This window comes from Mycetomoellerius zeteki, unplaced genomic scaffold (genome assembly GCF_001594055.1).
Source record: "Mycetomoellerius zeteki isolate Tzet28-1 unplaced genomic scaffold, Tzet1.0 scaffold233, whole genome shotgun sequence".
Taxonomy (NCBI): Eukaryota; Metazoa; Arthropoda; class Insecta; order Hymenoptera; family Formicidae; genus Mycetomoellerius; species Mycetomoellerius zeteki.
In genome coordinates, this window is record NW_017257209.1 from 63,628 (window position 1) to 88,657 (window position 25,030).

Here is a 25,030-nt window from a genome sequence, read left to right on the forward strand (position 1 = left end):
AAGAAACTTGACCATATCACTGTTTTGTATATTTTGAGTGCCCCCTTCTTGTCGCATATATCACAATGATGCTTCATCAGAGCATTAACTGAATGATAAATCCGCGTTATGCGGAGGAAGGTTATGCAACTGTGTTATTTTGTTTTATAGAATAACGTAAGTCAATTATAAATTACGTGTAAATCAAGCTGTTAACGATCATGAATACAGTTGTTGCAGTTGCATTAACGTTGCGCAGCAAGTAAAACGATTCGCAACAAGTAAAACGAGATATAACAAACGTGCAGACGAATGTTCTCAAGGTAATCGTACAATCGACGTCGTCATCACGCAAAAATTGGCCGTGTTTCATATTTACAATCGCTCGAAATTAGAGACACTGATGAACACAATGTCTTAATAAAAATAACATTCGAGGTAATCCCATGCCCAATGAAATGAAGCTTGGTAGTAATATAAATTTGATATACACGTTTTCGAGGATGCGACAATACGAGAGAATTTTGTACTGCATACATATTAATACACGATATTATATAATTTCTATAAGAAATCCGTTTCTGTAGAATTTTTTTTAAGTGTTTTTATGCTGCTATACATTAATTATTTACTTTCCTTTTATATCGTTGTTATTTTCTTTGTGATCTATTTCTGGATAGATAATGACACGCTTTTAATAGATCGAATTGATTGTTTTCTCACAAGGAAAGTTTCACAACTATCCGAAACCGATTTGATTCTCCATGAAATATGTTGTTAAACACGAAAATCTAAGAGACACGTATTTTTTTATACGTGCGCTAACTCATATTTAAGGGGTGAAACACCCCTTTGAAAACAAACAGTATTTCTATTTCGAGCCGAATACCGTCGGAAGTATAAAAAATTTTTTTAAACAAAAGTTGTGAAACTTCCCTTGTCAGTAAGTCTTTTTTTTATCGGAAACCTCCTTCTATTAGAAACCTTTCTTCAGCTAGGAAAGCGAACGTCTTTTGTAGAATTTTTTAATAGAATTGAACAAAACTATTGTATTTCTTATCAAATCTCCAATTTTATATTTTCTATATACAAAATTAGAGGATAGTTTATATCGAAAGGGTGAAGAAATCGTAAAAAATGACATTACCACGAAATTCTTACTGAGGAAGTATTTTCGTTAAGAAATCGATAGAAATGTAAAAGTGAAACAATAAAAGTGAAACAGAGCATACTAAATCATATATGTATATAACCTTGATTAATGTTACACAGATTATGTGAAAATTCAATTATATGAAAATCCCACTATACAACGAAGACATGTTTAGCTCGTTGAATTGTATTTGAATATCCCATCTGGATATACAATGATAACCCTTTAACCTTCGAAAACTACGCGCGATCTCTTGTGTAAGAATATAAATATCGTCTCGTCTAGTAATCTTGTAATCGTTAAAAATATAAACACGTTTTAAACTCTTATTCTATTATACGCTATTATGATTAAACGGTTTTCGAAGACTAAAAGCTATTAAATAAGATGTAGTCTTAGAAAGATAAAACTGGAAATGTGTAACCTGGACAGCACTGCAAGAACTTCGTTACTTTCGCGCGTTTAAAGCAATGTAATGCAACAATTCTCTTGCAGTAAGGCGGTATGCTAGTTAATTTTACTATACAGGGTCATCGAAAAGTATCGAACCCCCCTAATATCTTCAGTTAGAATGCATTTTGGAGAAAATGTCCAATAGCAAAGTTGTATGGTTTCAAGCGAGGAGTAAGATGATGACCTTGACTTTGATCTTGACCATGTCCTTTAAGGTCATTTCAAGGTCAACCTTATTTTTTTAAATGGAACCCCCTACATTTTATTGCATATTTTTATAGCTTATCTCGAGAGCTTTCCAAAACACTATAATAAAACATTTTTTCATTAAGTACTTTTTGAGTTATAAAGGTTTGAAGTTAACAATTTTTTGACACAAAATGTAAATCTTGTAAAATATTATTTAGTTTTCAGTAATCATAACCTTAATACTTTTGTGCGCGGAATAATGAGACCAATTAATTGGTTTAAAGAAAATACATTAATCAAAAAGTGTCGGATCCCCCTAATATTTTCAGTAAGAATTGTTAACTTCAAACCTTTATAACTCAAAAAGTACTTAATGAAAAAATGTTTTATTATAGTGTTTTGGAAAGCTCTCGAGATAAGCTATAAAAATATGCAATAAAATGTAGGGGGTTCCATTTAAAAAAATAAGGTTGACCTTGAAATGACCTTAAAGGACATGGTCAAGATCAAAGTCAAGGTCATCATCTTACTCCTCGCTTGAAACCATACAACTTTGCTATTGGACATTTTCTCCAAAATGCATTCTAACTGAAGATATTAGGGGGGTCCGATACTTTTCGATGACTCTGTATATTAAAATGGCAGAAAAATATGGAAAATATTTTCGATAAAATACGCTCCTATAAAATCATGTATCTACTGCCAAATATATTTAAAGTAAAATCAAAATCTCGGGAATAGATTGTTCTGTTTATTTTTATTTAATATGCATCGTTGTATAGATTATAGAAAGACGAATTTGAAGAAAAATATCATATTTTTGTATTATCAATTTTAATACATCAATACGGCTGGTTATTTTGGACCATTTAATACGGCTTTTATGATTTTCACATTTTTCCAAACAAGGCTATTCCTGAGATTATTTTAGATCTCTCTTCATAATTCTAAACAATTTATAAGAGCGTAATTTATACATATATATAGCTAATTAAATTAGTAAATCGCCTTTATTCGACACCTCTCGAAACGGTGTAACTATTATTAGCTTCATTTGATTAGGCATAAGGATAATTTCGCGTGCATATTCTCTCTTAACTCTGTCCTCTTGTTAAATTCACTATTCTCTCCCCCCATCATACCTTTACTCGTGTCTACTGAAAGTGCTGCCTAGCTCTTTCATTAAAAAAAAAAAAAAATTACCGCGAGTAATTACCAGTCTATACGATATATCGACTATACGGAAAGACAGCGCGACTATCGCAGTGTTTAAATTGCACGCTGGTCGTGCTGGTTGTGCACATACATTCGCGGTAGGATAATTAATTGTAAAATTTTCACCTCCGCATACTTTAATCTCACCGTTCTCGTAGTCATTTCACATTACATGCAGTTCAATCACATATCATGTGAGACCATGCAGCGGGTGGTCACTATTTAGGATCAATGCTCAATAACTGGCTTCGTGTCCAGCAAGAATGTACAAGTCTGCTCCTTCCGACTCAGTCAATGTGCCACTATGAACTAAGTGACTCTCCAACATCACAACCCTGTACAAGATGTAAGGTTAATTGTTTTCTCTTCATGTATTTAACTCCTCTGAATATATCAATAAAATATTAAATATAAAACTTAATACACGATATATCTTTCAGGGATTTTAAAAGAATAGCAAACTTTATTATTAATAAATTTAAATCTCATAAGACCGATGCGTGAACTCACTAATAATATGAAATAAAGGCCTAATGCCGGTCGAAGCTAGATCTTAATTGCTTTTTAAATAATTCAAATGTGAATTATATATATATATATACACACACACACATACACACACACTACATATGTACTTGCATATATACCATATTTGTAGTCATATTCACTACGCGCCAAAATTTTTCCGGACTTTAGAAACGCAGCTACTGAAATAATATCACAAATTAAATTTTGATGCTCAATAGATATCTATTGGAGAGAGCTTAACCTAATGGAATCTGTAAATAAATTTTAATTATTACGAAAAATATAACAGATATATAGTGTATATATATATATATATAATTCGCATTTGAATTATTTAAAAAGCAATTCTTCGACCGGCATTAGGCCTTTATTTCATATTATTTATTATTAATCCTCTTGAATTATTCTTCAAAATTTCTATTAAATTAACATGCAATCGCCACTTTTATTTAGTTAGATACGTACTTATCTGAGCCAAGTAGCCTGTAAGTTCTACTCGGATCACTAATCTCTTGTGTAACTTCGCCATTTTTGAAACTTCTACCTTGCATACCGTGTTTGTGGAATGCCAATACACTATCAGGTAGACAAACTGGAAATATAAATCATACGATTTTATTTATGAAGACTACAGAGTAGATTACAAATAAACGAAATATATTATACTTACTGATAGATTCGATTTGAAAATTAAACTGTAGTTCTGACAATTGCTTTTTGCTAATACGGGGTTTTCCTTGTAAAGTTACCATCTTCACCACATCTATAAATACAAAAATTCAATTTAATAACATACCACTATGCGCGGTAAAATACCTTTAATATTCATTAATAGTACTCACTATCATAACAAACGAGTATTGCATCTTTTTCGAATTGCGTAACGTTAATAACGTTTAAATTCTCTCGTCTTGGTATCACAGTTGCTGAAATAATATTTTTATTACAGAAATTTTCTGACCCATTTTCTGAATTATAGAGATCATTTCAGATGTTTTAAAGATAAAGATAAAGATTATAAACAAGTGAACTGTTATTGTCGGACATATACAACATAAGCATACCTGAGCCGTCTATGTCTTCCAATTCGTCACTATGAAACCAACTCGCTCCCGAATTCATATTAATTAAGTCCAGCTTTAATTTATTTTGCTGATATGGCTGTTTAACCGATACGCACACCATCGGGTATTCCATTTCAGGCGTGATAACCATTTTAAAAACATTTAAAGGCGACGGTAGAACGCAGTCAAAATGTTTTAAAAGCATAAACTTATTCAATGGATCGTACCATTGCATTAGGAATATACCTGCCGGCATAGCACCGCACAGATACTTGTACCTGGTAGAAAATATATCATTGTTTGTCAAATTTTACTTAATAGACAAAAAAATAAGGATAAATATTCTATATTAGATACCAAATTTTTTATGCAAAAAATCAATAATACAAGTACTTCTTTCTTTACAAGTTTCTTTACAATTTTCTCTCATTGAAGAGTATGCATATTTTTTAAAGAAAATATACAAATGTTGCTTTCACTCACCCATTATATGGATTTCTTCCAACGCAACATTTGGTGCATCCCTTGGTGTCCGGTACTTTCGTAGTTAGAGCGAACTTTCTAGGGACTAATCTCTCTGGTATTTTATTCATATGCAACGAAAATCTATGAGTCTGTTTACTTAGCATCGCTAACAAATCATGCCTATACAATTGAGGTGTTTTTCCTATAATACGCATTGTTCATATTTAAAATATATAAATCAGTCTGTCATGCAACAACATCAATACAGTCAAAATCTACTTACCGGAAAGAGACATAAGAACATCTTTGATAACATACATCCAGATAGTGCGTCTAGGATACAGCTGGTCTATCGCAGTTTCATGAAGTTCATTCAAATTCAAATTATAAATTCCTTCTTCCGCTGCGATAAGCAGATGCTGATCCCTTGTATCTGGATGAATCCAACTTGCGGTACAATGTATTCTCAGTGGACAGCCATTGAATACCTGTTTGTAATAAAAATAACAAATAATCTTATTAACAGCTGTCGAAGAACAATGTGGTAAAAATATTTTCGTAAAGTATTTTCTGAAAAAATAATTAAAGTAAAGAGTATATAACAAATAATATATGTATAACCGAATAATAATTTATAATATAATGTAAGATACAAAAAAAATTTATGTACAGCGATAAAAAATAATTTATAATACATATAATAATTTGTAATACAATCTTTTTGCGAGAAAATATAATATAAAATCTTCGCTTTGTGTAAACTGACCTTTGAAAAACATGCTCCCATGTGCACTTTCGGGGTAGGAGGCAGTCCATTACTTATCGGTCTTGGTGGTGTATGTCTCTTCCGAATCCGATAGTAAGTCGGGACTCATACTTTCCCTGTTTCGATCAGCCGATATTTCATTGTCACCTGAAAAAGATAATGCATAAGATATAGTTAAAATAAATAACGATTGAATCTAACAAAGATATTAATAATCTCTTAAAATAATTTTTTTAATAAAAAGCTATCTAGGCAATATTGTCGTGTGAATATTTACATTATTTAAATGCTAAGCTCATGATGTATACCGTTTGACTGTGCGGGCTCATCCCTAGGGCCGCTGTCCGATAGTGATCGTTGACGTTGTCCATTCACAGCTGTTAAAGACTGAGAACTATTGACGAGACCATACAATTCGTCCACGGAGCTGTGACGTCTGGGACTCGCTTGAGACCCTATATATAAATCTACTTTTTATTTGCATACATGTAGATATACAGAAGGGGACTATTTATAGACTATACGAATATAATGACATCCTTTTTATCAATTCACAATACATACGTACCAGATACATTGTAATATGGACAATGAACTTCGCAATCGTTCGAAGATTCCCCCAATGGAAGAGTAGCTCTAAAAAAGAAAATATTTAAATGAATGTTAATATACAATCGTTTTCTTGAAATGATTACAAAAGAAGAAACGTAAATCTTGTTAATAAAGAATTAATAATATATAGAAAATAAACAAGATATAAATGTTAATGTTGCATAAATATATTATAAATCATAAATAAACATTTAGACTGTATATTCTTTCTGGAATATATAACAGCTTTTTGAATGAAGCTTGAACAAGGAGTCGAATAAGATGTGATGGAAAAGTACGAGATGTAAAGCTACATATTTCTAGCTAGTACACAAGGCACAATCGCGTTATTAAGATGTTAATACAATTGGACGTACATATAAGGCTTATTCTGATATTTTGAAATAAATTAACATATATTGCTAGTTAAATAAATCATACGCAGAAACAGATACGTCAGCCATTAATATTCCCCGCATAATAGAATCAAACATCTCTATTTTCGTACTTGTACAGGATGATCAATGATATTGTGTTGAAAGTAAATCGTTATATTTTTTCTCTTCTGTTTCAATGATTGTTTTTTTTTATTATTAAAGTCGAGTATTTGAGACTCATCAATTTCATTTGAACTGTTGTCAATTTATGAGTCAGCATGAAATTAACGAGTTTCGAAAATCCTAATAAAAAAAACGATCATCAAAATGGAGGAAAAGAATATAACGATTTACTTTCAATACAATCCCAATAGTCACCCTGTATTATTTAATAAAGGATAAAGGATATTTAAATATTTTAAATAAAACATATTAATGAAATAATAATTACTTGCATAGTACAATGTGATCTTGTACATGTTTCTAGACTTTATACGCTTTCAATTAGTCATCCATAATAAAATAAATCATATTTTCACAATATCTCAAATATCGGAAATAAAATTTTTTACTGTAATTCATTATTTACTTACTGCAGGGAATATAGCTGGTCGCAATGCCCACCAACCATCGACATTGCATTCCCCCTGCACACATGTGAAACTGTGGTCATATACTATAAAATTGTAAACTAATTTTGTGTGTGGTGCTACTTAATATATGATTATATGTTTTGGAATTTTATAAACAATGTATTTAATTTAACATAAATAAATAAATTACATTAAGAGATAAAATACTTGATAAAACGATTAGTACTGTTTCTGCTTTTCAAATGTGTTACACTTTTACATAAAGATTTATTACGAGATGATTGAACGGATGTCGACACATACACATGTTTCTATATAAAATACAATCTTAATATTTTATCCACAATAATATATTAAGAAAGTCTATAACAATCATAATTGCAATTGATTTTCGTAAATTGCATTTTAAATTTTCAGTGTGATAATTATAAATACATTAATATTATAATTATATTAATTAAAGAGTATAGAATTGAAAGAGGTCTCTTTCCTCTCTTTAACAGAATATATAGGCAATCCTATATAATAGAAACTTTAATTAATAAACATCTTGTTATACGTATATACATATATATAAACTTCCTTCACCAGTTTGGCTGATATACTGTAAAAATAGTTTGTGTTCAGAATATTGAAAAAACTAACATGCAACAAATAACATCAAATACGTAACAAGAAAAAAATATATTTTTCATTCTATGTCTATCTAAAAATTGTGCATATTAATATTTCTTGTAGATCACACTGTGAATGTTGACTAAATTGTGATATTTGGTTGTGCTTCCTTCTTATTATATAGTTTTAATTTTATTGTATAATTATATTATTTATATTTAATCAATTATTATATATAGCTTTATTGTCGTTCAGTTATATTAAAATATTGTATATAAACATATATTGGTTTTTTAAACGCAATTAATTGAATTAGTTTCTCAAATATATATCACTCAGAAATTATATGCTTCCCTACTCAACTTAAATGCGACTTAAGGGATAATTTGAAAATAAAATACATATAAGGAATCAAATAAAAATTAACAAAATTAAAGAAAAGTACCTGTTAATTTGAAACATGCATTTAAATATTTGCAATAAGAGAAACAAGATATCAAAGAAACGTGAGCGAGTAAATAACAAATTAATCGTTTAAATAATGCAATTTACAAGAATTCACAGAATTAGGAGATATAAGTGCAAGGTGCAAGGTGCAAGGGAAAAGGGTTACCTGCCAATACCTTAGCAACAACTCCTCATCAATGTACTGCAATAGACTCCTGTTGGGAGAAATTATTAGAATTACAAACTGATCAGAAAAATTAAAAATATACAAAGAATAATAGGAATGGATTATAAACAAAACGTAGGGCAGGTGTGCTATGGGAGTAAGGATTGACAGAGGCAGGATGTAAATATTATTTAATAGTCGAACACTACACGTTATTAAAAAATATAAGACTGTGGTAGTAATCTCAATTTCTGTACAAACTAAACGACGGTTTAAACAAGTTTCATTAAAACTTTTTTAATATTTATGAAAAGAATATAATGATGCATATAATTAATAATTTTTTTTCATTCAATTATATCCGAAAATAAGTAATTCTAGTAGATGAATAATGTTGATGTATATATATTTCGAAGTGACCATTCTTATTTTAATAAAATGCATAACAACTCTGCTATCATGCACAATATCATACAAGCAATCACATTTATTGCCTAACATGCAAAAAGTAGGGAATTATAATTTTGTATAATATATTATTAGATCTGTTTCGTCAGTTATCTGTACAAAATTATTTTTTTCATATATATATGTATATAATTATTCACACTATTTAATTATTTTATTGGTTAAATATAAATATTTAATTATTTATATTTGGCTGAAAACCTTGATTAAATATCTAGTATGTTAACTCTATTCAAATATAATGTGTATGTTTGACTTTCTAAAATCGCTTTGATTAAATTTTTATATTATATTAGAGAGAACGATAATTTAGTTTATTTAATAGAGATTTTTCCATAATTCACGGGGCCGATCAAATTTCCAAGCATTTTGTAGAAGTAAATGAGTGTAAATAGCATAATTTGTTTTGGTATATAAAAACATATTTTTGTTATATTAAAAGTAAAAAAAATCTTTCACTTCAAACCAATGTTTGTATTACCTTAAAGACATACGAAATATCTCTGTGCCAGTTTTGCTACGACGTTTCGATATTTTACTTGTCTTAAGGTTCGCACCAAGTGTACTGATACAAAAATAAGTATATTTTTGAAAGATATACTATCACAATTTTTTGAATAAAATAGTTTTAATTCGTGGTAAAAACAAAGAAAAATAATTTAATTATAATAATATAGGGGATAATGATTGTAAAGAATAAATCTATTTTTATACTTAAAAATTGAATATCTTTTCAATTATTTCTGCTTTGCTTTATTAAAAAAATTTTTTACTTATTAAAATACTTCAGAATATGATGTGCTGCTGTTTCAAATGTAAAAGTAATGAATGTATGTACATATTTCTCTTACTTTAACAACTAGTATGACATGATACAAGCATAAGCACATGCCATATGCAATGTATTTATTAGTTATTATCAGCCAAGAGAGTAAGATGTTTGTGATTTTTATAATACAATGTATACTATATTGCTGTCTTGTTTAGCAATGTATATAATGATTGTGTTGAATTTATAACTTATATCTACTTCTCTTTAATCAATATGTACATTATGAAGATATAGAACATATAGAAGATAAGACAATATAAATATTTGCATAAATATGTACATTATGCAAGTCTGTGTCTAAAATCTTTTTATATAATAATCTTTGGGATCTTGCATATTTATAAAGCGGATATATTTACAATTTCGAACAAAACAGCAACTACCATATTAGTGAAAGTAACAGAAAAGCTTCGATATCTTTGGTGTTTTCCGCACACCGTGTATAATAAAAATTGATGGAATAAAGTATAAAACAACTTACTTTTCTTGGGCGTCTTCAAACGCAGATCCAATTCCACAGTCTGGATGCACATCACAATTGTGCACGGCCTATATGTACATATATAAGCAAATCATATTTGTAATATTATTGACATAAATCGCTTGAAAAATACAGGGTGTTCATTTTAAATAATGCATTAAGATTTTTCGAAAACTATAGATATGGAAAAATGTTTCAAACAAAAATTGTATGGATCAGAGAGGAACATAAGAAGGTACTACTGATTTGATCTTGGGTGGCGTCGCCAAGGCTAGGTCAAGGTCATATCGATTTTTTAAAATGGAATACTTTATTTTTTATGCCAGAATTTAATAGCTGGAGTCAAGAGCTTTTCAAAACACTATAATAAAGTTATTTTTCATTAGTACTTTTCGAGTTATAAGACTTGAAAGTTACAGTACGAAAGGTCACGTCGATTTTTTTTTAATGGAATCCTCTATTTTTCATTACATTTTATTGTAGCTTGCCTCGAGAGTCTTTCAAAATACTATAATAAATTATTTTTCGAGTTATAAGGTAACCAACTGTAACTTTTGAACCTTATAACTCGAAAAATAATTTATTATAGTGTTTTGAAAGGCTCTCGAGATAAGCTACGATAAAATGTAATGAAAAATAGGAGATTCCATTTTAAAAAATCGACGTGATCTTGACCTGGCCTTGGCAACCCCATCCAAGATCAAATCAATGGTATTCTTCTTATGTCCTCCTCCGAATCATACAAACTACATGTCCTGAACATGATCCTGAACAACATTCAAGAGATTTTAGTCGTCGGTCGAACAACTTGCGTAATGCTAATACCAACTGTAACTTTTGAACCTTATAACTCGAAAAATAATTTATTATAGTGTTTTGAAAGGCTCTCGAGATAAGCTACGATAAAATGTAATGAAAAATAGGAGATTCCATTTTAAAAAATCGACGTGATCTTGACCTGGCCTTGGCAACCCCATCCAAGATCAAATCAATGGTATTCTTCTTATGTCCTCCTCCGAATCATACAAACTTTTGTTTGAAACGTTTTTCTGTATCTACTATAATTTTCGAGAAATCTTAGTGCATTATTTAAAATGGGACACCCTGCATATTTAATGAATAGCACATAAATGGAATAAATGTCTGTAATGAACTTACTTTAACATTATTCATGATATCCATAATATCCCATGCTGGATTACTGTCCACAGATGGTGATATAGCATCTCTATGTAATGTCCCTCCGTCAATGTTGATTTGATCTGCAGGACAAATAATAATCACGATTATATCATAGTATAAGACATTATTCGTCATTCATTATTTAATTATTATTAATCTTACCATCACTATCCAGTTGTGATATAGGACTTTTCGGCCTAGGCCTTGCAGTGTGACGTGAGGCTATTCTTTGTGGAACATTGGGTACCGCCCCATCTTCATCGGCCTCCAGATCCGTAAACATATGGCTGGGATTCGACACTTTTTGCAATAATTCTAAAGCCAGTCTCTTACTCATCTCTCCTTGGAAAAACGCATGCTACAATTCGAAATACCTCCTATAGACTATATATACGTTGATAATTATTTCATAAAGATATTACATTCTTTGGCTACATTTCACAAAGTTCTCTAAGAGGATAATTTTACTCGATATAATATAGTATAGTATAGTGTACTATATATTTCGAATAAAATTTTCTTCGGAGAGGATGTTTTGGAAAATATAGACTTTATAAGTATATCTACCCAATAATAAAATAACAATAACCTGAAGCAACTTCTCTGCTGTCGGCCTTTTTTTCGGATTTTTTGTGAGGGCAATTTTGACGAAATTATGGAACGTTGGACTCCATTTATCGCGATCCTTCAATGTCGGTGGCTTGAAGCCAGACTTGGACATGAGAAACAGGGCGCGCATCGGATGTAGGTCAAACATTGGTGGTTGTAATTCCGCTAATTCAATTGCGGTTATTCCACATGCCCAAATATCACACAACTGATTATAACCACCTTTTCTTTCCACGGCTGCTACCTGCACATTATAAAAATATCAGCTATACCGATCCTCAATTGTAAATTGTAAAATGTGTTAAATACCTATCGATAAACATGAACATACCTCAGGAGCCATCCAATAAGGTGTACCGATAAAACTTTTTCTCTTGTTAATCGTCGCGGTGATCTGCGCTGACACACCAAAATCTGCCAATTTTACATCACCAGATTCGGTCAACAATATATTGGCACCCTTAATATCACGATGCATCTTGCCCATGCTATGTAAGTAAGCTAAACCAGTGAGGGTCTCCCGACACATATATGTTATTTGTATTTCTGTTAATGGTCCAGTTACTAGAAATATATTAAAACTCAATTACAACTGCTTTAGAACCAAATTTAAATTATTTAAGACTACATGTTGCATATTATACATATATATATATTGTATTATATAATTTTATACATAATTAATTCAATATTTATAAATTATATGATAAGTCTATTCTTTTTAAATACTGTTCAAATATTTTAAGTATTAAAACTGCTTGATGTGTTATATCTCTTTTAATATATTACATAAATATTAAGTAATAAATATTTCACATACTATGATATATATCCTGTAATGATCCACCTCCACAATACTCCATACATATCCACAATTTGTCTCTTCTTAAATAACTTCCATAATAAGCAATAATATTTGGATGCCTACAGTCCTTCATCATTAAGATCTCCTGTTGAATGATTGCAAAGTCATCACCTAAAAGACATACAGATGTTGCAAACTATCCTACTTTGTAACACTAAAATTTGTAACACCTCAGCATTTTTATTAAGGGGGAACAAAGTACATGCAAACAGATAATTTAAACATCAGAATATATACAAGTATTTCATATCGTTTGCACTTTTATATTATCTCACATGACTTGTACGAAAAATTGCAATGACACTTTACAAAAAGAATATTTTGTACAAAGTAAAAAATTGACAAATAATCGAATAGAGCAGTCGATTATGATGACCATATGATATTGGACACTTCGTGGACATTCACACTTACCTGGCTCCAGTTTGATAACCTTAATCGCCGCGAGGTCATTCATGGAGAGACGTTTAGCCTGTAGAGAAGAAATACGGTAATTGGCGCCTTGACATGGACATTGACGGGAAGGTCAAGTCTAAGGAAATACCGACCTTGTAGACATCACCGTAGGTCCCACTGCCTATCCTCTGTATAAGTTCATACTCATCCTGGGGATTTCTACGGCTTATGTCACTGGACAGCGCATTTGCGTTTACCGCAGCCATCGCAAGTGACGAGGACGTATCGAAAGAGAGAAAAAAAAGGAAAGAACAATAGGATACTCAGGGCCACGTATCGTGGTCTCAGCGTCCGCGAACCGATACGCGTTTACGTGCAACCGCGTCTAAGCAGCGTAGCGGGAACATTTAGCCTGTCGGAACGTCACATCGTTCGTCGAAACGTCGCCATTGTCCGCAACAGCTGAACCAACCGCTCGTTAACGCGTGCGCGCTAGCGGTCAATTGGAGTACTACACGTTTGCCGAATTCATTTATGAGGTTTGTTCGCGTTGCAAGCTCCACCATGTTTCAACATTCTCCTACCATAGCTCCTACTCACTTCTATCAAGCGCGTTGGAGTGAGTAGGAGCTATGGTAGGAGCATATTGGAACATGTTGGAGCATGCAACGCGAACAAACCTCTTTATACAGGCAACTTTGATTAATTCGAAATTATTATTAATAGGTGTTTTCTTTAGCTTCTTTCTTGCACTGTCCATTTCTTTTCTCTCTTTTTATAGGATGCATCCAGAAGCATCATCGCTCACTGAGCGCTCAGTGAGCTCTTGTACCAGTTTGGTCTATGTTTTTAGATCTAATGGAATATGCCAATCAGATGCAAGAGCTCACTGAGCGTCTAGTATAAGCTGGAAGAAGTTCCAGTGTCCAATAGGCACTACTGTTTCTGCGCATGCTCTAACTGAATACAAGACATTACAAGAAGTTTGCGACATTCGCGGCAATTCGCGGTGTTTACATGAATATTATAAATAAATTATTTATCGCGTGTGATATATTTATATTTATTTACTCGACAAGAAATGGCGTTTACGTTAGGAAGTCCAGCGGTCACCTCTGCTAGCACGGGTTTTGGATTTGCGGCGCAAAAGTAAACTATAGTCGATGTTAACCTCCAAACAATAAAAATTTATTATAGCTTTAATAAATAACAACATGAAGTTCAAGTATCTTTTTTTATTTAATACGTATTTATTGTGAATTGAAAAACTATAAAATTATTTTCTGCAAAGGGGAGGAAAACTTGATGTTTAATTGTAAACTGTTGTTCTTGTTGTTTAGGCCAGCAACAGGCTTCGGTTTGGGCAACACGTTCGGCACTCCAACCACAACGTCTGGCACATTAACGTTTGGCGCCTTGGCTACTCCAACGACTTCTATAGGTCTCAATTTCGGATTTGGTACTCCAGCAACCTCTACACCAGCACAATGCAGTAATCTCCTTTTAGGATCCAACACAGCTACTACAATGACTACTGCTCCTAGTTTATTTCCTACCCCTACAACATCCACACCCTTATTCACGGGTCTCAGCTTTGGTACACCAGCTACAACAAACACTCTAACATTTGGCACCCCATCTAATACAACAGCAACAGGAAGTTTAACTTTTGGTACAGCTACTACCAACAGTATGTATACTTTATTATTCTTATTTATATATTAAACTGTATTCTCCATCTTGTGATTACTGTGTAATACAGTTATAGTATTGATTTTTTGACACTGATACGTTGTAGCTGTTATTGGCATTTTGATTGGTTTATGGTCCATTCTTAAAGCCAGTAAAATATATGTCGTTGTTAATAAACTATTATTCTAAAGCCAGTGGCACATGATGCTTGTTTTCCTGCTGGATTTCTAGCTGGATTAAAATCTTGCCATTGTATTGGCTATGATGCTGACACTATCAGTATCGCAGCCAATACGATGGCAAGATTCTAATCCAGCTAGGAATCCAGTAGGAAAACAAGCATCTTGTGCAGGCTTAATATAAAGTTCATTATTATGATCGATTATCACAAATTATATGCAGCTCCCTTATTTGGATCTGGAACTGGAAGCACTTTATTGGGTTCAAAGCCGACTGTTCTTACTACTACTACTACTAGTAAAGGACTTGGTGGTTTAGATGTTTCTGTTAATAATAAGGGTCTTTCTCAAGGAAATAGTAGTTCAACAGCAGCTAAGGAGAATCTATTGCCAAATGAGCTTATGCAAACTATAGACAAATTCAAGTAATTATGAATAAAATGAATCCTATAGAAAATAATTGACTTGTATATAGACATATAAATTATGTACAAGATGTACACGTAGTACAATAGCATATACTTTACAGGGAATTTGTAAAAATGCAAAAAGGCCTATCTTCTGATATTGCAAGAGGTTCGGCGAGACCATTAAATCGATGTGCGGAAGATACAGCGTCCCTAATGGAAATCTTATCCGTATTATCTGGATCAGTGCAACGAGATCGTTCTTCAGCTGATAAGCTGAAGCAGGACACTGCGAAAGCGTTGCAGAGCTCTGAAATAGCTCAAAGAACACACGATACTCCAGCCGGCTTGCAATATGAAAATAATATGCCCCTACAGTTCTTCATGGAATTAGCTGAAAGCTTCGAACAAGATTTGATGTTGTTTAGATCACAAATTGAGACAACCGAGAAACACATACAAACCATGATGGCGCCAAGAACTTTAACGCCGCAAGGTACAATTTGTTCTTTCATTGAATTTATTTGGATTAATGAGGAATATTGTTAATGGTATATTGCTTTGTCGTTAGAATTGACAGCGACCATGAGTAAACTTCATGAGTCTTTAGTCGCAGTAGCTGGCCGACTACAGAGTGTACATGCTAAAGTACAACAGCAGAAGGAACAGTATCTCAATTTCAGGAAATACTTGCTGAAAGATAACACTAATGTTTTCGACATTATCAAGGTGAACAGTAAATCTAATCGAAGCAGCATTGGTAAAATCACGAGTGGTCCCACTCCTTTTGGACCAGGTAATTTTACGTGTATTTCAAATTGTATCAATTTCGAATATTGTAGATTTTGAAAAACGAGGTTAATGCTTACAGGAAATAAAAACTTTTTGTCATCGACAACATTAAACTCAAATCGGCCAGCGAGTTATGAAACACGAAACCCTTTAGGTAAATAAGCCTTACTGTTGACCATTTTGTAATTTAATTATCCTTACGCTAAGTAAACGATTCCTTTAAAAAAAAAGATGATTTTAACCGTCCCCTAAAGATTTCCTACCTTCAGGTCTTGCCTGGATCTAGTTATGAGGTAGAACTTACTAACATATAACGACGTTTATTATTAAATAGAATTAACGTGTATAATTATTTAGCCTGTCTACTTTTTCTTCTTTTCTTCCTTATTATTTAACGAAAGATACAGTTGTCTTTTGTTTTTATCTTATTTGATTTTGATTTTGCCTTTCAGGAAAAAAAATAGGGGCTGTAATTTAATTATTGAGGTATTCATTTTTTTTAATTTCAGTTTCTCTTTGTTATTGTCGCGATGGAAAAAGGGTAACGCGCTTCTTTGCCTGTATATAAATCTCTTGTCAAGTAACTAATTAATTTATATAGATAATTATGTCAATATTGTTAATCTTTTATATACTTTGCATTGAGATGCTATCGAAAGATTCAATATCAAAATCATGCTTTCTTAACAGATGACAATGCCTTCTATAAGTGTGCTTTGAGTGCTTTCGGCTTTACCAATGTTATGCAGTAATGCTTGCAAATATGGATACTATTCAAAAAATATTGTCGCGTTCGTCACGGAGTCTAACAAAATTTTGCAGGATATATGTAGAGATATTAAAATACACATTCCTTTGCATTTTTCAACCGATTTTAAAGTGGAAATTTAAGGATTAAAAAAACCGTAACATAAATGTATAAATACAAATATTTTTATGGTGATGATGTAATAAGAATGTCAATTAATATAAAAACATCAATTATATATTTAACAATAAGTGATATTAACATGATAAAATTGGTTAATATTATATTTCGAAATATATCTCAAAAATATGTGAACGCTGTCTTATCTTTTTAATGGTAAAAGAGATATTACTCCGTGGCTTCAGCTATTACACATGTTTTCTTTTACAGTCCTTCCAAGAGAATTAAAAGTAACAATGTTAATATGTATATTGTTACAGTTTGGGAAAGTTCAACGCCAGTACCATCTACTACTAATATTGCTATAGGCTCATCTACGAAACCGCCAACAGCAAGTTTAAATTTTAACGCACCAATTAATTTGACTTCACCATTGCCAGTAAACGGAACCAGCTCAAACTTTCAACTTCAAAAGCCTCCCATTGGTAATAAACGAGGGAAACATTGATCATTCGTTTCGAACCATTTTTTGTAACACAAATTGTTATCTTCAACACACGTTGTAAAGTCTCCTCTACCAGATTGTTAACGTTAATGACCGTGTTAAAGCAAAAGTATTTTTATATCGATCATTATTAATCATTGTGATATTCTTATCTTCTTTTACATGTGTTGTCGATATATACATAGCATAATCTTTATTGGAATTTGTACCTTATGTTACAGATATTCCGTATCTTACACATCAACCATACTTTTATATTATTAAATATCTAAAGTTAAATTATTTTGTAATAATATATATATATGTGCATTACTGGTGCACAGATGCATTAAAACAATTTTCTACTGAAACCTGTCTAATGGATCCCAATGTATATGTGTACATGTATTGTCATATGTATATATCTGTAACTATCTTATGTTTGATGACAACGCGAAATACTGCAAGTCAATAATGACAAATAATACATTCAGTTAAGAGATCTAAATAATATATTGTTAATGGAATTAATAACAAATATTGGTCCCTTTCTCAAATATAGATACTGTTTGAAAGATAAAATGGACAATGTTTATGAAACGAGAGTAACATTATGCTTTATGCCTATTGGCAATTGTATTTAATCTAGACGATACTGTTAAATATAAAGTATAAAAGTATTTTTTAAATATATTTCATAATTATTCATTAGATTGCACCAACTTGTAGAATAGGAATAAGAAGTCTAAAGGCATCTTGAATATATGAATTTGCATTTGCAGCCTGTGTGAAAAAAAAGTTTTTAATATTACGATCATCATGTTACTTGAATTATTCAACAAAGTACTTACTTCTAAGAAAATCGTTGTTATGTTCGCATTGATGTTATCTGGTTTTTTCGTAATCTCGGCAAATTGATGTAACGTATCGCAAAATGAATTGGCCAGTAAGCTAATCTGATTGGATAGAACATTGGTAAGTTGTACCAAGGCATCTGCTTCGTTCACTGTACTGCGACGTTCTTTGATTAACAACAATTCTGCTGTCTTATGAAATCTCTCTACGGAGAGTGCTGTAAACTGTGCCAATGTCGATATAGCATTCTGAAAGATCTCCTGATCTGTATACGTCGTGGATGACGCAAGATAATTTTCCGTTTCTGTCCAAATCTGAAAATACAGAATTGTTTTTGTCATGATGATAAACGGAATTCTTTTGATTTTGATAGGGATATATTTTCTTACATCATATAATTTTTCATAAGTAATATCAACACTAAGATCGTGACGAGCGTTCTTTAATCTGCTTTTCAAATCTTTATCATCTTTATTCTCATCGTCATCTTCATCACCTAGATCACAAAGTTCCTTGATTTCTTCTAATGTTTCTTGCACAGATGTTAAGTCGTTTGTATCCAACTCGATTAAATATTGTTGAATTTTCATATTGCTCTGTTTTGATAACATTTCCAGAGCTTCTAAGTGAACGAGTCCCTGATAATCATCGAACAGACTCTCGAAATGCACCTTTCTTGCTAATTCGCGTTCCTCGATCGTTTTCTTTTCAGTTTCGGCTTTTTCCTTCGCTTCTCTGAGAATTTGCGATAAGTTTGGTTTCTCCGGCTCATTCATGAAAAAGGACCTTTTTTTCTTTAATCCTGGATCACCCTCTTGCAATACCTCCATTGTTTTCTTTCCGATAGCCTCCAATGTATCTAAACCACCCGTCATAACTTTGCTACCGGTGGATTCAACCAATTTTGTAATTGAAGACACTCCTGATATCAAATTCCCAAATCCGAACGAACTGAACGATCGATTTTCTTGTTCCTGGGTCTCTGGCTGTGCACCTAGTAACACAAATTAGCAGATATAATTAGCAGTATATATTAACTGTTTATTTTTGTATGATTAATATATTCAGTGCAAAATTATAAATATATAAAAATAAGAAAAAATTATATACATGTTATTAAACATATATATAAAAATCATAGTGCTATATAGAATTTATACTAAATATTATACCATCAGTTTCAGGAACTGTATTTTGCTTTATCCTTTCCAATTCTGTAGGATCCTGTACTATTGTACCTTCCAAAAGTGTAAGTCCTTGAGACACATGACTAGTCAGAGTAGATACACTTGCAGAAGCTGTATTGATTAACGAAGTTACACCCCAATTTCCCCAACTGCCCCAGCTTCCTAAAGAACTTTCGTCTTTGTCCTCTTCTTTGTTTGCCAAGGAGAGCCTCTGTAACATAGGCTGCAATTTCTCTTCTGTCAATTCATCAGGCAACTCGACGTCATCTCCAAGTCCTTCCCAACCTTCAGGCTGAAAAACTTCTTTAAATTTTTTATTCGACTTTAATTCTTCTGGCATGTCTATTTCTGACAAATCATTTGATGGTCTAAATTGATTACCTGTTACTTGAGTTTTTGATTTTTCTTCTGATTTACATTCTGTATTTTTGCTCACAAACAGTAAGGATTTCTCATTTGAACACTTGGCTGAATCTTCTAGTTCCATAGCTATACTGACGTAAGGCTCATCGACCTTGTCCTTTGTAAGTCTAGTTCCTAATTTTTTTGTATCCAATTGGCGAGTAGTACTTTGTTGTTGCTTTATTTGAAAACTTTTCTTGTTATCCAACTTGGTTTTTGTAGCTTCTACTTCAGACATGACATCTGATTCCAAGATCTTATTACTCTCTACCACAGATTCTTTGTCCTTTACTGATATCGCAGAGATTGATGAAGATTTTCTTGACTCAAAGGGGGACGTAGTCTCTCGTTCGTTAGAAGCCTTTTCTACACAACCAATCGACTTGGCAGTACATGCATTACTTTCAACTTTGACATTACTATCTATCTTATCATCCTTATTATCGACCAAAGTCTTTCGACCAGTCAACACATCTGGCGTCATTCGGAAAGTCTCAGATCTGCTCTGCCAGTTGGTGATATCGCAAGGCGCGTGTTGAACATATTCAGTATCATCGTCTGACTCGGAGTCAACCGTCGTTCGGTAGACTGGCGCCCGGATGTTTCTCTTAACGAACATCCCACGGCCCAATTCCTCGTCGGCGCTTTCAAAGTCGGCATCGCTTTCGGACGTCGCCATCTCTTCGTTTAATGGGACTGTCCCTGGAAAAGATGAGAAATCCTGTGTACACGCTCGGCAGATTTTGACGCCTAAGTATCTTATCGCGAATCGAAGAATTCAACTTTTTCAGCGTCGAGGCGTAAGCCAGCGTAAGCTTGCCGTCAACATATGCTCCACATCATATTCCGTACACGCACACACGTATGTGCGTGTGCGTGTGTTTATATACGTTGACGGTCACGTGGACGACGGAGTCATCGGACAAGCACGCTAAATTCGCAATCATTCGCAATACGCCTTCGTGGCGTTCACGGCGACGATTGCGCATGCGAGACGATCTCGCCTGCTCCAGGTTTCGGTCCAGGGCAGTCCGTTGCACTCCGTCGAAGCCCCGTAAGTTAAATGTTAGCTCTGCACTTCTCTTGTGCGCGTGGCAGTCGAAACGTAAGCGGCGTGTATGTGTTGGAGAAAGAGAGGAGAGGAGAGGAGAGGAGAGAGAGAGAGAGAGAGAGAGAGAGTGACGAGTGTAAAAGGTGCAATGAACGATCACATCGTTCAAAAATATATGACACGTTTTTTTTCAGCAGAGGAAGGGAGCAGATTTCCACGGTTATTACAATCTGTCAACAGAGATGATTAAAAGATGTTTTATTTTTCTTTTAAAAGATTTTCTGGATGCCCTGTTCCCGCGGCTAATGTTCGTTTCTACCTTCTAATTAATGTAGACTAACTTTAATCTCAGTTCAATTTAATAACAATCGTATTAATGATATCGTTACATTAGTCATTGCGCAGGTTTTGTATATAATTGACCATATTTTCTTAATGAAAATAAAGGACAAATTTGAAAATTTTAGGGCTTTGTCCCTACATATTTTTGAACTAATTCGTGATTATCAAAAATTTGTGCATTATAACATTTTATTGCACAGTATAATCACCGACGAGATATTATTAAAGACATCCTTATGGGAGTTCGCATCCTTGTTAATATTGAAGTGATTAAGAGTAAAAAAAAACTGATAATATTGTACTAATTTTATGATTTATTAGTTTAGTAGACGTGTTTATCGGTGTACGTGCATTTAAAACTCAATAATACTCGATTTTTCTTTAAAATTGTGATTTCAGTGTTATCGTCAAAGTTCGATTATCAACAGAGATAATAACTGTAGAGAAAAAAATTGTAATTTTTCGGCAATATATAGGATGTTATAGCTTTACAAATATGCATATTTATTTATAGAGCATTTATGTAATAAAATATCATGAATTTAATAATGTATTAGTCAAATATTTATGTTAATAATAGCAAATTTATATCAATTGTCGATAATGTTAGCGTTCTTCGATTACCTCCGAGTCCTTGGGGCCCTTTTTATACCGCCGAAAATTTGCCCACGGTTGACGGTCTTTAATAGTATCTCGTCGGTGGTATAATTATTTAAATAGAGATATAATACGCAGTTTTCTGATAATTTTTGAAACTGGTTCAACTGTATTAGAACAAATCTTTAATCTGAAATATTAAAAGGTTCGTAATAATAAAAAATGAAAACAACTTTAGTTTGAATAAATTTAATTTAAAAAATTAAGAAATATAATTAACAAAAACAAATTGTACTTATAATATAATAAAAAAACTACGCAACGATAATATAACGATATCGTTACTGTCGTTAATGACCATTCTACAATAAGCCATTACTTAGTCATAAATCAGAAGTTAGAAGCTGGAAATTGACCAATCACTGTCGTCAATTTCCAGCTTCTAATTTCTGATTTATGACTAATAGCCAGTGTTGGAACAGATACCGTTTGAAAGATATCTAGATATAGATATAGATATTGTATGGGAAAAGTATTTAGATATAAGTATAGATACATTTTTTACAATTACCTAAGTATAGATACAGATATAAATAAAAAGTATCTGAAAATTTAGATATTTTTTAGGTACTTTCAACAAAAAAAACAGGAAAAATGGGGGAAAAGAGGAAAAATAGAAGTAATAAGCAACGTAAATTAAATATCACATTTTATTTGTTTATTTTAACAAAATCCAGACTATAACATTAAAATCGGTTTCATTAATAGTTTTAAATAAAAATCGAGTATTATTTAGTTTTACATGCATATGCATATCTACAAAACTGATAAATCATAAAATTAATTCTACTCATTATCAATTTCTTACTCTTGATTACATGGTAAATTTTTAGTTTTAATGAACAGCTTTAATAAGAATATCGGTCTTTAATTAGTATATCAGCGCATAGGTACTAATACTAGATTGTGCTAATTTCTGAGTTGATTTAGTATGCTTTTCAACAAGCGACACAGATGACACGATATGAGGCACAGTGTACCATCATTGCATCCTTGTTGTTCGTCAATGTTAAACAAGAATGAGGTGATCACTGTGTTATACTGGCTGCGTTCCGTTTTACGCATGATGTGCATGATGCATCATTTATCCTTGTTTAATATTCGGTGAATAACAAGGATAAAAGATGCATTATGCGCATCATGCGTGAAACGGAACGCAGCCACTGTGTCACTTGTAGGAAGGCACTCTTAATGCGGCACATTTGTATATAAATACCTTGTATCTATGTATCTAAAACTTAAAAGATACCGTATCAAAAAATAACTATTAATAGATACGGATATAGATATCTCCGCCTATAAGGATCTAGGTAATGCACTTAGGTACAACTAAAATATCTAGATACTGTATCTAGATACTTTTACCTAGATACTTTTCAACACTGCTAATGGCACAGTATAACCTGTGGTAATACGTCTACTTTTCAACTCGAGATGATAAATTGATACTTGTTTCGTATAATCGTGCTACATTCACAAATTGTGGATTAAAAATATTAATCTCTGCAATCTTACATGCACGTGTGACGTTTATTTCGCTTAAAAGTATTAACATTACGGTTATATTATATTTTTACAAATGTGTTAATATTTATATTTTAAATAAGCTACATACATATGAATTAAGTTGTATTTCAAGCATTTTATTTTTATTAGACACATTTTTGTTTACTTTATTAGCGCAGCGGTACTTCGTGCGCGAGACGGAAAATCATATGAAGTCCGGGCTCTAGTTATAATTATTTGGTCTTAAAAAAATCTGAAAAAATTCATGAGAGAAACATCTGTTAACATTATAGTTGATGATTTCATAACTACTTTGATAAACATTGTTTATTAAATATTTTATTTTTAATGATTTTGATGACTTTGAATAAAAATAAAAGAAAAAGTTAGTTTTTTCTTGTCTCTTTAAATGTTTGTAACTTTTTTCAATACAAAAGAGGAAAAAATCCTTTTAAAGTTGCTCACTTCAAAATAAAGGATTGAAGAAAAAAAAATAGTGCAAATTGATATCTGCAAAAAAGTTTAATGGACATGTCGATCTGACACATCTGTACGAAATTTTATTTGCTCGACATTTAGTAATTTACTGTTTTTCGGAATGTTCCTTTTACGACTTATTTTTAATAACAAGCTTTGCAACCAAAATACAGAATAATATTCTTTTTTGCATTCTAAAGTTAATATATACAAATTTACCACTATTGCGTATCCATAAATTCAGTCTCTCGTCCGTTTGTAATGGAAATCTATATAAATGTTTTCTATGAAAGAATTTTCCATTTGTATTTTATATACACATTTATCATAGAAACTATCTATACGGCACTGATTCGACATTATTGCTTATTGTCTTTTATTTAATGTTTTATTACTATCATTTTACAATCACACAAGTAATAATCGAAATCTATAAATTTATACTCTATTTTTTACACCAAATAAAACAATAAATCTGGATCCTAGATATCTGAAAAAAATTCTTCTATCTATACAATACCAAATCAAATATAATAAAACTAGCGTTAGAAACAATACGATTACGTTAAAATACAATTAACGAAATCGTATTTAAATAACAATCTGTGAAATACTTATCTTGTGAGCTCACTAGAACGAAAAGATACTTTTCACGATCGAATAAGTCACTCGAATAAAATAAAACATGTTTCCTGGC

At 32.0% G+C, this 25,030-nt stretch overlaps 3 protein-coding genes across 7 annotated transcripts; 1 reads left to right on the forward strand and 2 right to left on the reverse strand.

Moving 5' to 3' along the window:
* Nucleotides 1–2,455: 2,455 nt before the first annotated feature.
* Nucleotides 2,456–13,875, reverse strand: hppy (MAP4K3-like protein hppy). Its single transcript, XM_018449196.1, is given in 22 exon segments — nt 2,456–3,324; nt 3,983–4,109; nt 4,188–4,280; nt 4,360–4,443; nt 4,582–4,859; nt 5,065–5,248; nt 5,330–5,534; nt 5,813–5,897; nt 5,899–5,959; nt 6,121–6,267; nt 6,381–6,448; nt 7,374–7,427; nt 8,612–8,650; nt 9,551–9,634; nt 10,383–10,450; nt 11,541–11,644; nt 11,727–11,922; nt 12,154–12,417; nt 12,505–12,737; nt 12,994–13,149; nt 13,453–13,510; nt 13,587–13,875. Coding segments are annotated over 22 exon segments (2,802 nt in total). The 5' UTR covers nt 13,701–13,875; the 3' UTR covers nt 2,456–3,224.
* A 548-nt stretch (nt 13,876–14,423) lies between these two features.
* Nucleotides 14,424–18,097, forward strand: Nup58 (nuclear pore complex protein Nup58). 3 transcript variants are annotated; one of them, XM_018449200.1, is made up of 8 exons: nt 14,424–14,583; nt 14,775–15,124; nt 15,529–15,730; nt 15,835–16,208; nt 16,284–16,508; nt 16,584–16,658; nt 16,774–16,797; nt 17,693–17,767. In XM_018449200.1, exons 1-7 carry the CDS (start codon nt 14,516–14,518, stop codon nt 16,788–16,790), a joined length of 1,311 nt encoding a protein of 436 aa, XP_018304702.1. In that variant the 5' UTR covers nt 14,424–14,515; the 3' UTR covers nt 16,791–16,797; nt 17,693–17,767. The 3 variants fall into 3 exon arrangements, with proteins under 3 accessions (XP_018304702.1, XP_018304700.1, XP_018304699.1); XM_018449198.1 differs by lacking the exon at nt 16,774–16,797 and adding an exon at nt 16,957–16,990 and having other exon boundaries at nt 17,693–17,765; XM_018449197.1 differs by lacking the exon at nt 16,774–16,797 and having other exon boundaries at nt 17,693–18,097.
* A 459-nt stretch (nt 18,098–18,556) lies between these two features.
* LOC108723428 (protein FAM114A2) lies at nt 18,557–21,428 on the reverse strand. Of its 3 annotated transcripts, none has more exons than XM_018449195.1 (5): nt 20,280–21,427; nt 19,884–20,198; nt 19,101–19,705; nt 18,708–19,025; nt 18,557–18,639 (listed from the first exon to the last, which is right to left on the reverse strand). In XM_018449195.1, the coding sequence occupies exons 1-5, from the start codon at nt 20,977–20,979 to the stop codon at nt 18,565–18,567; spliced, it is 2,013 nt and encodes a 670-aa protein (XP_018304697.1). In that variant the 5' UTR covers nt 20,980–21,427; the 3' UTR covers nt 18,557–18,564. The 3 variants fall into 3 exon arrangements, with proteins under 3 accessions (XP_018304697.1, XP_018304696.1, XP_018304695.1); XM_018449194.1 differs by having other exon boundaries at nt 19,884–20,201; nt 20,280–21,426; XM_018449193.1 differs by having other exon boundaries at nt 19,884–21,428.
* Between the last annotated feature and the right edge of the window lie 3,602 nt (nt 21,429–25,030).

Coding starts and splice junctions, on each gene's coding strand:
- Nup58 (XM_018449197.1), top strand. CDS start 14,516: ATGGCGTTTACGTTAGGAAGTCCAGCGGTCACCTCTGCTAGCACGGGT. Junction 16,509..16,583: donor TCCCACTCCTTTTGGACCAG/GTAATTTTACGT, acceptor TAATGCTTACAG/GAAATAAAAACTTTTTGTCA. Junction 16,659..17,692: donor TGAAACACGAAACCCTTTAG/GTAAATAAGCCT, acceptor ATATTGTTACAG/TTTGGGAAAGTTCAACGCCA.
- LOC108723428 (XM_018449193.1), bottom strand. CDS start 20,979: ATGGCGACGTCCGAAAGCGATGCCGACTTTGAAAGCGCCGACGAGGAA. Junction 19,026..19,100: donor CTTATGAAAAATTATATGAT/GTAAGAAAATAT, acceptor CTGTATTTTCAG/ATTTGGACAGAAACGGAAAA. Junction 18,640..18,707: donor TAACAACGATTTTCTTAGAA/GTAAGTACTTTG, acceptor TTTTTCACACAG/GCTGCAAATGCAAATTCATA.